The sequence below is a fragment of the Xiphophorus hellerii genome, chromosome 15 (genome assembly GCF_003331165.1).
Source record: "Xiphophorus hellerii strain 12219 chromosome 15, Xiphophorus_hellerii-4.1, whole genome shotgun sequence".
Taxonomy (NCBI): Eukaryota; Metazoa; Chordata; class Actinopteri; order Cyprinodontiformes; family Poeciliidae; genus Xiphophorus; species Xiphophorus hellerii.
The window spans coordinates 13,577,245-13,590,140 of NC_045686.1; the positions used below are offsets into that span (position 1 = coordinate 13,577,245).

General features: G+C 36.7%; 1 protein-coding gene across 4 annotated transcripts in view; it reads right to left on the bottom strand.

The window, feature by feature from the left end:
• Positions 1 to 12,896, bottom strand: part of mdga2a (MAM domain containing glycosylphosphatidylinositol anchor 2a) — a 211,278-nt gene that overhangs the window by 29,540 nt on the left and 168,842 nt on the right. For all 4 annotated transcript variants that reach the window (XM_032585020.1, XM_032585019.1, XM_032585022.1 and 1 more), the window contains exon 12: positions 3,446 to 3,623. In XM_032585020.1, the coding sequence (XP_032440911.1) occupies positions 3,446 to 3,623 (178 nt within the window). The remainder of the gene's footprint in view (positions 1 to 3,445; positions 3,624 to 12,896) is intronic.

Genomic DNA, 12,896 nt, shown 5'->3' on the forward strand with positions numbered 1-12,896 from the left:
ATTTGGCTCAGACCTGCGTTGGCCTGATACAGTAACGTTATAGAGAGCATGGGAGAACAGAGCACCCTAGAGTGATAATTAGTCCAGTCTCTTGTTGTGCAGGCTGGAGATTTGAACACCAAAACTTACTTGGTTTCTTTCTGTTCTATCTCTCCCCTTTTCTCTTCAGCTCCAGTTTGGCTTCCTCCGACTATCCTCCTTTGCTTCTCGCTGTCTTAATTAGCCACAGTTCTTCACATATTTGACTGAATTCAATTCGATTCAGTTCATCTGAATTCAATTCAAGGTTTAGCCCAGACCACTGGGGGAAAGTTTGCCTGTTTCTCTGTCTTCCCGCCTCTTCTAGGATTCTCTTTTCTCCTAACAGTCGTGATGAGCTGCAGTGAAACTAAATTATTCACAACTGCAGCAGCAGCGCCACTCAGGAAGATCTCAGCAGGCAGTGATAGACGGAAAACAGTTACTTTATGAAAATGCACATCTCAAGTACCTGGGTATCTGGATGGCACTGTCAACCCTTTCGTTGCATATCAGTCAACATGCCAAGAATAAAACTGTACCTGCAAGCTGGTATTTTATATCCTTAAAATAAAGTGTATTATAGTGTGTGTTCATTGGGCTCAACCGGTCTGATGCCTGCAGTTTACTTGGCTGATTATTTTTGTGGTGAGCCAATAGTCTCACTAGCATCTTGCGTATTTTGAGATTTTATGTTGTCTTGATGTCCATCTTTAATATTCCTAACATATTGTCCTTGAATGAAAGGACAAATTTTCCTTCAGCCCTAGTGTCTTAGTCATAGTGCTTTATGAAAAATATTGATCTAGCTTAGTTTTCTTCATTTCTTGCCATATTTTAGACGTTGTATCATATATTATCAAAAGGATGTACAAGTAATCTGTCCATATTTTGCTTTAATATGTTATATTTTCAGGGTTTTTCCATCCGCCTTTAAAAAGACATACTAACTGTTAGCTAAGGGATAAGAAAAAAAGGTCCCGAAACAAAAGTGGTTGTATTTGAAAATTTAACTGCCCCCCTTGTTAAATCATAAAATAGCTAAACTTAACATGTTTTTGGAGGGTGGATTTCAGTAGACACACCGATGCCTGATTACTGCCTGGTGGTTAGAATCAAGACATCCGTCTAATATAATTTGTCTAACAGTAAAGTACGCTCAGGAGGTAGTGACTTCATGGAATCCTCTGATTTGATAAAGCGCTATACAAATGCAGGTTATGCTAAAGCATCTAAAAGTCGTATCTGTGATCATCAAAACTTTCTGTGATAATATGCAGTTGTACGATTTGGAAGGTATGGCTTTCAGTCAAATCCGGTGTAAAATGTATTTACAGAGGGAAGACCATGCATTTAAACATGGTAGCCATGGTGATGTGATGGACTGTGGTCAGAGGACTGGATGTAATTGATGAAGTCAGCTATGTTGCAGGACTGATACAGAGCACACCAGCGAATTTGTAACTGAATGACTTAAAAATAAAAAAAAGTTTTGGTAAAATTGTTTTGCAGTCGTTGTGGAAGAGCAAAGTACCAACTGTAGACTTGGATTTAACAAGAAATAACATTCAGCATTACTGTTTTGTTTTTTTTTCATTTTGTTTTATTTTGGACGCCTTACAATAGTTTTACTCACTTCATAGTTGCATAAGAATGTAGATTTAAAAGAGAAAACTCAACATTGCTCTCTTCTGATCAGGCAGACACGTCTCTCGTCTTTCTTTGCATGTCGCGTTATCGAATGGATCTGCTTGATTACGTGTAAACTGCTAAGGAACGGCTAAAAGAAAAGTATTCCAAGAAGCGGCCTGCTAAGCTGCTTTTACTCTGACTCAGACTCTGAAGTTCTCTATTTATTCTTGCAGCTCAGCTACAAAGAGGGGCTTGCTTGCGAGAAGACAGCCAAAGCGAGGTTGAAACACTTTTCTCGGTCATCATAACTGACATAGAGGATAAAGACGTAGAAAAGATCACCTAGGAGATGTGCATTTATATGGAGTGCTGCAGAATATAACAGTATTGACTATATGTCTTACCTATTCCTATCTCTGTGCTTTTGTCCTCTAAGTCTGGGACAATAATCTGAGATGCGGCAGTGGTTTTTATGTCATATTAGAGAATATATGTTTCACTGCTTCGCTTGATAGCAGGAATTCTGATAGCATACTAAAGTTTTATTGACGTATGCGTATTACTATGATGAAACAATATCTCCAGTATGCATTCAAGTTTAAAACTACATGATTTCTTTGTGCTTAAATGTAAATATTGTATAGACTCCAGATCTGATGTTTCTGTGGTGGAGAATCCTTCATGTGGCCAGAGTTCATTTAAACTGTCAGCAAAGTCTTAAGCTTTTTGCAGTATTGCTCAACTTAAGGTAAATATCCATATTATTTAGGATATTAATGTCACAGCCCTGGTTTGCTTCCACTATGCAAATCCTGAAACTCATGCTTTGAATCACTTTGTTGAAACTTAGTGTAGTGGGCTTCTCAATATACATTTGTTTCTTCATTCCTTACGTATACAAGGAGAAACAACAATCAACAATCTCAAACTGAAACACTTATCTTTTTGCAATTTCACTGCAGTTTCTACAACAGTTCTTTGTAAGGCACAACTCTTTACTTTATTACCATGATCTTTGGTTTAGAGTCTAAAACCGGATGAAATACTACGATTGCTCTGTTTGATCAGCACTGAAATAAAAATACCTTCGTGCTATTAGAGAAACATTCCAGGAGACACAACAAATCCTCCGGCAGAAAAAAAGAGACAAACAAGAAAAAAAAAAAAGTTGTCCATGGGCAAACTGAGTGCAGAGAAACATGAATCATCTCTGACCAGTTTTGTTTGGTCTGATGACCTAAATGACATGTTTGAGTCATCTGATGCTCTGATGTTACGGCGATCTCTCGAGTACACAAACAACAAGTCAGCCTTTAACCAAGCCAAGGATAAAAACCTGACTCAGGGAATAAAGGTCAGAGGAAGAGATTAGTCAGTTGATCAGCATTCATTTGGCTCAAGCTGGAAAGGAGCAAAGCACGCTGAAATCAGGCTCAACCTCTCAAGACTTAATGCGTTAGATGCAATTCAAATGACTTTAATGAGTTCACTTTTTACTGGTCCATCCTCATACATATCATGCATAATAGATCTCCGTCATGATCACAGAAATGGCTGCTGATGCCAAAGTGAAATTGTGATATTCATCCATGAATTGATGAACATGTGTCATGGTGCAGACGCAAAAACTGGAGCGGGGGTTAATTACAAAGTCACAGAGTCACTATTGCAACACCACGGAGATGTGTTTTACGCCACACATAGAACCAGCACTCAATTAGTTTTTTCTCTTTTTCGACCTGCTTTTATGTCGCTTCTTGAGACAACACTTAAAAGACAATTTTTTGACTCTTACCGCTGTAGGTGACGATCCGGACGGTGGGGTCACCGTCTCCAGAATGAGTGATGGGAGTGAGACGCACCTCGTACGATTCGGGTCTTATCAGCTCGGTAAGGTTGTGTGTCATGAGCTCCCCTTTGCCGATGGTATTGCTCACAGAGATCTCCTGCTCCCACCAGCGCTGCAAGCCCACCTGAAGGGAAAAACCAGCAAGAAAACGGGATTAGTAGAGTGTAAACGGCACTTGATGATGTTGTCACTGACATTTGTGCACAAAGCTGTCAACATAAAATGAGCTTTAAAGTTGAGAGCATAGTTAACACATGAATATTTGATTTGCAAAAATCTGCTGTATTGGTTTTCAAGCTGTACAGAAATCACAGTCCTGCTCTGTTTTAATGAGTGAATCATAAATAACAGCTGTTGCAAATATGACAAAATGGACTCAGACGTCACTGTAAATCTGTTCAAAACGATTCAAATGTTTGAGTTTTGTCAAGAAAATCCCTCCAAACATTTGATGCAATGCCACATAGTTAATTTAGTCTATTTTGATTTTCATTTCAGCTGCAAACGGTTACAAATACATAATCTACCAGCGAAATGTAACTTTTAATTTGACTCAATGTTTCCCCTACGACTTCCATGTTGCGTAAAATGCAGATTAAAACTCACAATACCACGGAGCAAATTTTCACGCCCTGCTAATTATTCTTCACTGGTAGATTTTTAACCAACTAGCCACAAAAATTCTACGTTTTTGATGCATCAAAGAACATTTTGCTGTGTTTTCAAAGCTGTTGAAATGATGGAAGGAATAAAACACAACTACACACTTTTTACTTGTGAAACATGAACTTTAGAAAATAATACTTCGGGGCGCAATAAATAGTGTTTTTGCACTCAAAGAGTAATTGTAATAAACAATCAAGACTGCAGTATTGACCAAGATAATCACATATTCATGGGCTGCTCAGTTTTGCAAAGACAAATTAAAACTCCAAAAGGCAAAAATCAATACAATCTAAAGAAAGCAGGGAACCGCAATAACATAAACGTAATTAAATTCCAGTTTCAAATATCCTAAGTTTGTTGAGGTTTGCTCTCTAATCCAAAGGCTATAAAACATGACTGGTAAAAATCAAAAGTGGCTTTAAAGATTAGGATCTGCAGGTTATGTAGAATATAAATTGGTGTGGCATTTATTAAAGTTGCTTTACTGAACTGAAGGGAAGACATGTAAGTGAAACCACCGTTGGGCATTTAAAACTCTGAGGAACTAGTCACGATGTTGCACCCTATGTCACAGCTCTCATCGGATGATGTCAGTATAGAAAATAAGTCAATAAAACCAGTTTGTTACCACTTTATTTACAATATTGTGTGCAAAAGACTGAATATGTTTTAAATGTAAACCTCTAAAATAAGGCTGTCATTTTTCAATTAACAGTTTCTATAGGCCGACTAAAACTACCACTAAGTGCCAGTAGAAATAAATACATTGAATATTTTGTTGTTTTAATGACTCAAACTCATTTTTCCTGGCTGCTGCAACCATTTGAATGATGTTTTTCACAAAGTAGTCAAGCAGAAGAAAGAGTCTTACATTCAGTCGTGCAATCAAAAATCCCAGCCATATGTGGGTGACCCAGGTGTTGATGAATGCTGCTATGTTTGCATCATTCAAACATTTTCTAAAGTGTTCTGCAAACCCATTACAACATGGACCTTGGATTTCAAATTTGGCCCTGCAGTGTACACAGCCTTTCTCCAGTTGAATAAGCCCAGTTATCACACAAAATATTGAGTGTTTTTCATCAGCAGTGATACAATGAGGCCCATCTGGATGTTAAAAAGACCCAAAAGCAGTCTTTCAGGGGCAGAAAGAAGCAGAGTTGGCTACATTTTATCTGTAGGAATCAGTTTAAGGGAATGACCTGCTCCAAGATAAGTTACTTCTTCTGCGGCACACTGATTATTCATGCTTTCGTTTGCACTCTGAAGAGTCAGTTGAAAGCCCGGCGCAATGGAGATGGAGTGAACGAAGGTGTGATAACAGAGCACTGGAGTCATAGTGTTTAGGTGAGCACAGTACTAATGAAGTAATTACTTGCAGTTTGGATGATCTGTAATTATGGGGTGGAAGTTTTCATCACCATTAGCTTTGCAGGTAGATAGAGTGATTCACCCGACAGAGCTAGCTTGTCCCTACCTGAAAATATTTACCTTCCTCTTCAGTACAAACGGCATTGCTGCTGATTGCAAACACAGTGTTGGGCTGACGGCGTGTGTGTTTCTCAAACTCTCAAATAAAAGAGGGAACAATTTTAAGCAAAACAGATCTTTTTTGTTGGAAGGGAAACGACGTTAATACGTGTTTTTCTTGTTGGCCGGAAAACGAGCTGTCATTTGCGCTCTCAACATCTCAAATGAGTCTACCTTTGAACCCCAAACACCAACAAGGTAATTCTGCCTGGACTTTTAATGTTCACTGGAAACACTCTCTTTTATGGACCATTCTCTGTAAACCCACAAAGTGGTTGTGTGTAAAAATCCAAGTAGATAAGCAATTTCTGAAATACTTAGAACATCCCATATGGACCCAACTATTTAATTCAGCCTATTTGTGTCTTTTTTTCTTAAATTATAGATGTTTAGCAATAGTTGTTGCCACATGTTTTAATACAAATACTATAATTTTTAAAAAAGTATTCTGGATGAAGTAAAGTGAAAAAACAAATATTTATTTATATCACATTTATATTTACTATCCCCACATTATTATTGTTATTGTTACATTTATATTTATTACTACCACATTTATATTATTGATAGAAATTATTTACAATTTATATCACATTCCAGATTTACCACTACCACTATGTCTAAAACAACATTTGCAATAAAATTATGTGTAATGGAATGTAACAACACTTTACTTTAACCCTTTCATGCATGAATTATGATCCGTTGTGTCAGAATTTTTTTTCCATTTTTAAAAAAAATTTTCTTAAGGCATAAAAAAAGGTAGGAAAATTTTTTTGTAAAAATAATTTTTTTTTTTATGTTATGAATTGTAATTTTGTCCAAATACAAAGTTGTTATTTGAAAAATACATCAGTAGTATTGTTCCTTAGGGGTTATCTGATGTCACAATATTTTTTTTACTTGCAAGAGTCGTCTACAGTAGAAGGAGGGACCGGGTCGGTTCTCATGCTTTTTTGTCTGTCGGCCATATTGTATTTAACAAAAATAATTTCTTGCATTTGCAGCTGATGGCCAGTAGTTGATGGTATATTTTATGATGCATTAGTGTCCACTTCAGTGGTCTGTCTGCATTTATAACATAAAAATCCACAGGAAGCACAAGAAAATGGCTTTTAGACAGCTGTCCATTGTAGTGACCACTATGCATGAAAGGGTTAAGACTATTAAACTTATTTTTTTAATGAAAAAAGCAATCTGTTTTCCATCCACAAAATTAGCCTTTTAGCATTCATCCTTTTTTTTGTCATGCTTCCAGAATGTCTCCAGTTTTCCCTGTTTGCTGCTATCTTGGCTCTTGACACTTGCTTCACTGAGTGAGATTTGAACAGAAAAAACAAAAAAAACAATTACCTTTGGTTTGCTAAGCACAGCACACTAAATGTGGACTTACTCTGATGCCAGTGGAAAGGCTTGTGGCAGAATGTGAGTGTGTGGGGAACCCTTTAAGTCCCATTCAGAGAGCTCTGCATCAGTTCAGATAGAGAGGACTAATGTTACTTCTAAATTGCCTGCTTCACTCACCATCACAGCAACGAGCTCTTCAGCTGCTTTTTGGCAACCAGCTAATTATAATGCCTTGCGTGAACATATAGAAGTGCACAGTGCAGCATTTATGCTTTTCATGTTTGCCTTGTGAATTCAGCTAAGCTTTCTACATGTTTTTGCTTTGTGTTTTATTAATTTCATGCTGTTATTGTTCCCCAATGTGCATACATTTTTACAATGGGTCTAAAAAAAGGGCTCAGACACATGTGGCCTCCAGGGGCACGCTGGATAAAGAAACTCAGATATTCATTTTGAAAAGACAGAGGGCTGCTGAGAAAGAGGAAGTTCAATAAAAAAGGAACGTTTCAACAAAAGTAACAAACAAAGAGACTCAACTTGAAAAGCAAAAGACCACAAAAATGGAAAGATTGCAAAACCTAAACACTATGTTATTGTTTTGGATTTGATGGAAAACGCCAACTTGAAATTTCTTATTTCCAGCAAAGACAAAAGGGCAAAAGAAATCAAAATGAAAGTCAAATATTTTAATTGTCAAAGTGGATATGTGTACAATGATATATTTAGCTGTAAATCTGGTATGGGGGCAGCATTTTAGCATCCTCTACAAATAAAACAGCTACTTTTCAAAGTTCCTGTAGCATCTAGCTGTGCTACAATGTTAAAACAAATATGAATCCAATCAGCAACAACAAGGAAATATTCTGTTTCAGCTGGTTTTTATATATAGATATAAATAAAACTGTACTAAAGTTTTTAGAAAAATGTTGTACTCTTTGAACATCTTTGTTTTCAATAGTTGAGCTAAATTTAGTGATCAATTAAAAACAACATCAGTAAAAACAATTTTTACTTGACAATAAAACTGGAGCGGTGTCAGATGAGATGAAGTGCCAATAAAATAATCATAGAATAGTTGTTTGTCTGTTCTTGTAACAAAAATAAAATAAATAAAATAAACAATCAACAATCTCAAATAAATAAAATAAAAAAACCCCACAAGATTAATATAACTGTAAAGAGTAAAGATAAAACAAATTCATGACACCCATTTTAAGTATTGGTTTAAGGTTTCACAAAATCTGTAAAATATGTTGTAATATGAAAAAAAAAAAAACATCTTACCACTTCACTCGGATGGAAGTAGTAATAGTAAACATAGATTTAGACAAAATCTATGTTATCTAAAAACTATTTGATAACATGGTTAGAAGAGGACGCTATTGTGGAGAAATAACAGATTTTCTTCTAGAACACGCTTCATTTGTTTTTCCAGGCTCCACTTTTAGTCGAGTTGGCTAAAAAATATATAATGCTGCACATGAATCTTAAAAACACATATATTATTATGTCCAGAGTGGTCATTGTGTATTTTCTGAAGCTGCAAGTAGAAGTAAGCCCTTAAAACTAGTGTTGTCAAAAGAAAAACGTCAAACGAAAGCCAACATCAGCTTTTCCCTCATTTAAAAGCGAAAAGCGCCATTAACATAAAAATGAAAATGAAATAGTCAATTTAAACCACAGAACTCCTGACTTTTGGGCCTTTTTCTTGGCTCTGCTAAATTGAGTCATCTACCTCCTGTCAAGTTTTTTTTCTTCCTGAATTTCTGATTAAAAACATATCGATTTATTTCACGTGATTGCAGCAGCAGCGGTAACTTCAGAAAAAGAAAAAAAAAAAAGGAAGACGTTAGCAATGTTCAAAGTCAGCCTGTGAGCCAGAAGCAACATGAGAACAATCAAACGGACGGCGTCATGTTTGACAGGAGCAAATCGTCTATGGATTACCAGCATGTAATTAATATGGCTTCTATTGATCCGCTTGCTCATCCTGACATGTCAGATCAATTCAACAAGACAATACAGAGGCAGGAGAGTGTGGCTTACAAGAGTGGAGAACAATGTTGGTCAAGTTGTATTAATTGTGGCTGAAGTCATCCCTAAATTGTATGAAAACTCACTAAGTATGTGTCGGTTTTGATCAATTTATAGCAGTAACACAACTGCAATAGCTCAACAAGTATTTTAGCCCACATTTTCTTTTTGTCGTCACTATTGGTCATTTATTATTAGTGTTGATGGTGAACATTTCCTATCTGTAGTAAAGAAAATACTCACATTTTTGAGTTCAGGTCTTCAGGAGCAAGGAAAAATAATTCATTATTAAAACAATTTAAAGCAAAAATCCAAACTATGTATGAGTGCAACAAGATTTCTGACAAAACATTTAGATAATCACTGCTGTAGTGTGCAGGCAAACCTACAAAACAGTTGTTCACCAAGCTAGGAAAGGGTAATCAGAAACACTTTGACACTGTGTGTGGGAGGTTTGATGATTTGATATGTGCCTTTCACACATGCCTGGAAGAAAATCTAAATAAACTTAATGAGAGCTTGCTGCATTTTTCGTCCAGTGGATGTCTGTGTTGAAAAGCATGACATTGTTTTATCACTGAAGCCACAACATTTTGTCCTGCAGCAATTTGGGTAGCCTGGCCATTGCCTTCCTGTGCAATTTTGCTCGAAAAAACTCTCAGCTGATGTTAAACAATGGTTTCATAAGTATTTTTTTCTCTTTCAGAAAACCCCCCCAGTATTTTTGGACTATATTACTTTGACTACTTTTTTCCCACGCTTTGAACCATGCGGCTTACAGCCTGGAGCGGCTTATCTGTGGATTTTTTTTTCCAACCACCAGGGGGCTCTTTAGCAGGAAGTGAATAGTTGGAAGTCAAAATTGCAAACCAAAGAAAGCGCCAATTTTCACTTAGAACAAGCACATGTTAGCAGCAGGCAAGATGGAGAAATGTTTTCAAACTCATACCATGGAAACCACACAAAGAAGTTCATATGATGCAGTTTTTAAGTTGAAGGCTATCGATCTGGCAGTTCAGGAGGAAAATAGAGACGTAAGCTCGGCGTGAACGAATCCATGGTTCGGAGTTTCTGCGTCCTTAACAGCAGATTTATTAAGGACGTTCCCTTCGCTGCTTCCTTGTGGAAAACCGAGAGCGGCGGAGATACCAGCGCCTTATAGCCCTGTCCGCCTTTTATATGTGCGTTTCCAGTTTTTAAAAAAAAAACTTTGTGGGTGCGAGTTATAGTGAGGTGCGCTCTATAGTCCGGAAAATACGGTAAGTAAATTTGATAAAAATTCACTTGAAAACTTCACCACAAAAAGCATGCCAGTGAATTGAACTATAACTTTTTCTGCTTGCTCCCCTTATATATTCTACACATATACAGGATCAAGCCTATGTATATGATGTACCATTTGGTATATCTTGCTGAAAGAAAATCAAGCTCTAGGAACAGAGAGAAGATTTTGAAGCCTGGCTACAATATCAAAATAAGGGCAGATGTCACACATTTCTGCTGCATCTCTGACAGATGCTGTGATTTATGCTTTGTGCGTCTGGCGGGTGCATACCTTTCAGCTACAGCTTTATTCCCATTTCCCCTCCAGTCAGACTGTTTCTGACGAGGGCACCGGGCGATAACACACAGCAATCCGTTATAAAGGCATAAGGTTCACCACTACCAGGTATTAATTCAGAGGCAGTGGGGGGAAAATGATCATAATTCTCTGGGAAAGGCAAGGGAGCTGCTGCTGGATCTATAAATAGATTTAAGTGTTGCAGTGTGCATGTGAGCTTTCTTTACTGCACCAGTCACAGCGATCCTGGGGATATCTCTGCAATTTTTTATTTTTTTTTATTTACAAAAGGAGCCTTTACTCCCACATGTTTCTGTTTCATTTCTTGATTTTTCTTTTGCAAGCTGCCATGAAACTTTTGCTGCTGTCTGACTAACTTTTCCAGAATATATATCTAAAAAAATCCAATCAGTCTCTTCAAATCTGTTCTAAACACTGAAATGCAATCAGCTACAGAAAGAACGAGTGGCAACCTAAAGAATAATTACGAGCTCACGTCAAGAACGCAAAAAATAAATGAATGAATTTACATTCATAGAAAATCTATGCGATTTTTTTTCTTATTAATAAGTAAATGAAAATATTAGATTTTAGCAGGGTTTTGCTTCGCACACATTTAAAACCTTAGAATGTGCAGAAAACTGGCTGAAACTTAAATAACAAATTGTGCATTTTTGCAGGTTTTCACACAAAATGCTCAGTAAAAGCAATATTGTTTTTACTGACTCCGCCAAGTAACATAACAGGCAAATAAGTGCATTGCACTACACAAACATAACAACCTTAGAAAGTGTTTTGAAGCTCTGTGCTCCTTCAGGGTGTAGAGCGAACGTGATTTTTATTATTCATTACAAACACAACCAAGGACGTGTTTGCTAATTCTGAGCAGGAATGAGATAAATTCAGAATTGCAGCTTGCATGCATTTTTTATTTGTTTTGCTTTCTGTTTGATTTTTTTTTTTTTTATTTGTCATCATCCAAATGTGCAATTTCTAACTGCAATGTCAACATTAACCTGAACTTATAAGGGCAATGCAATGTTTGTGGCCGTAATCGAAAAAAAATTATATTTAGAATGAACCTTTTCTAGTTGGAAATCCGGGGAAAGGGAGAGAGAGAAGAACCGAGAGAGGAAGGTAAACATTGATTGCCCAGAGAGAAAATGCAACCTTCCCATCCATCAATGCCGCCTGCCTGTCATCTGTGGAGTTTGCAGGAGAAGCAGGGAAAACAAGAGGAGTGCGTGCTAATTCTCACTGCGGGGCTCCACTTCCACCTCTCTGATGGGAAGCACAAACAGAAGCAGTTCGAGAAAAACCACCGTATACGACTCCTAATATGTTAACAGCCTCCACCAAGCATAATGAGACAGACCATGGAGAGGAAATAAAACTCTATAAGTACCACTTCTAGTTCCTCTATATTCAACACTCATGTTTCATGTTGAAAGGTTTTTGTTTATATAGTCTGAAAAGTCTGAAACAGCTGAGCAATGCAGTGGACGTTAAGCACGACTGAGTTTAAGTTGTAATAATTCTGTCTTCAGACACATGCCTTTTACTATTTAAGCTTAATATCCACTGTGGACATTTAAGAAGATATAAAGTTAATCTGTAAACAAGTAAATCGCACCATCACAATCAATCAATGAAGTTTAAGTACAATGATGAAGTTATTGTTGTAGGACTAAAAATAAATCCTGTGCTGCTGACACCAAGAACTCAGAAAAAGGGTTTCTCAATCATGTAGAGCTGACCATGCCCTTCAAAAGCATGTTTTCACATTTTCTAATTTAACAACACACTTACAGTAAATTACTTTATCATTTGATGAAACTGATCAAATAAAAAAAACATTACAGAGTTGAACTATGTGTGGCATGTATTTCTACTCAGCTCATGTTCTAATGTTACAAAATACATATTTAAACAACAACAAAATACACATTATTCTTTTTTTTTCACAAAAAGTTAGAAATTAAACCCCAATGTTGTGTCTTGAAATACTATCAAATAATAAATTTGTTTCTGAGATCCCCCACAGGGTCACAAACTACCACAACTGGAAAACTTGAAATATTACAACACTGCGGTAGCACATTTAAATCGGCATCAATTTATTTTTTAAATGATCACAATACAAATATCCTCATGTTCCTCCCTTTGCATGCCCCATTTTAATACAACTCTGGAAAAAATGAAGAGACCACTGCAAAATTATAAGTTCTCTAATTCTAGTCTTTATAGGTATGTGCTTAA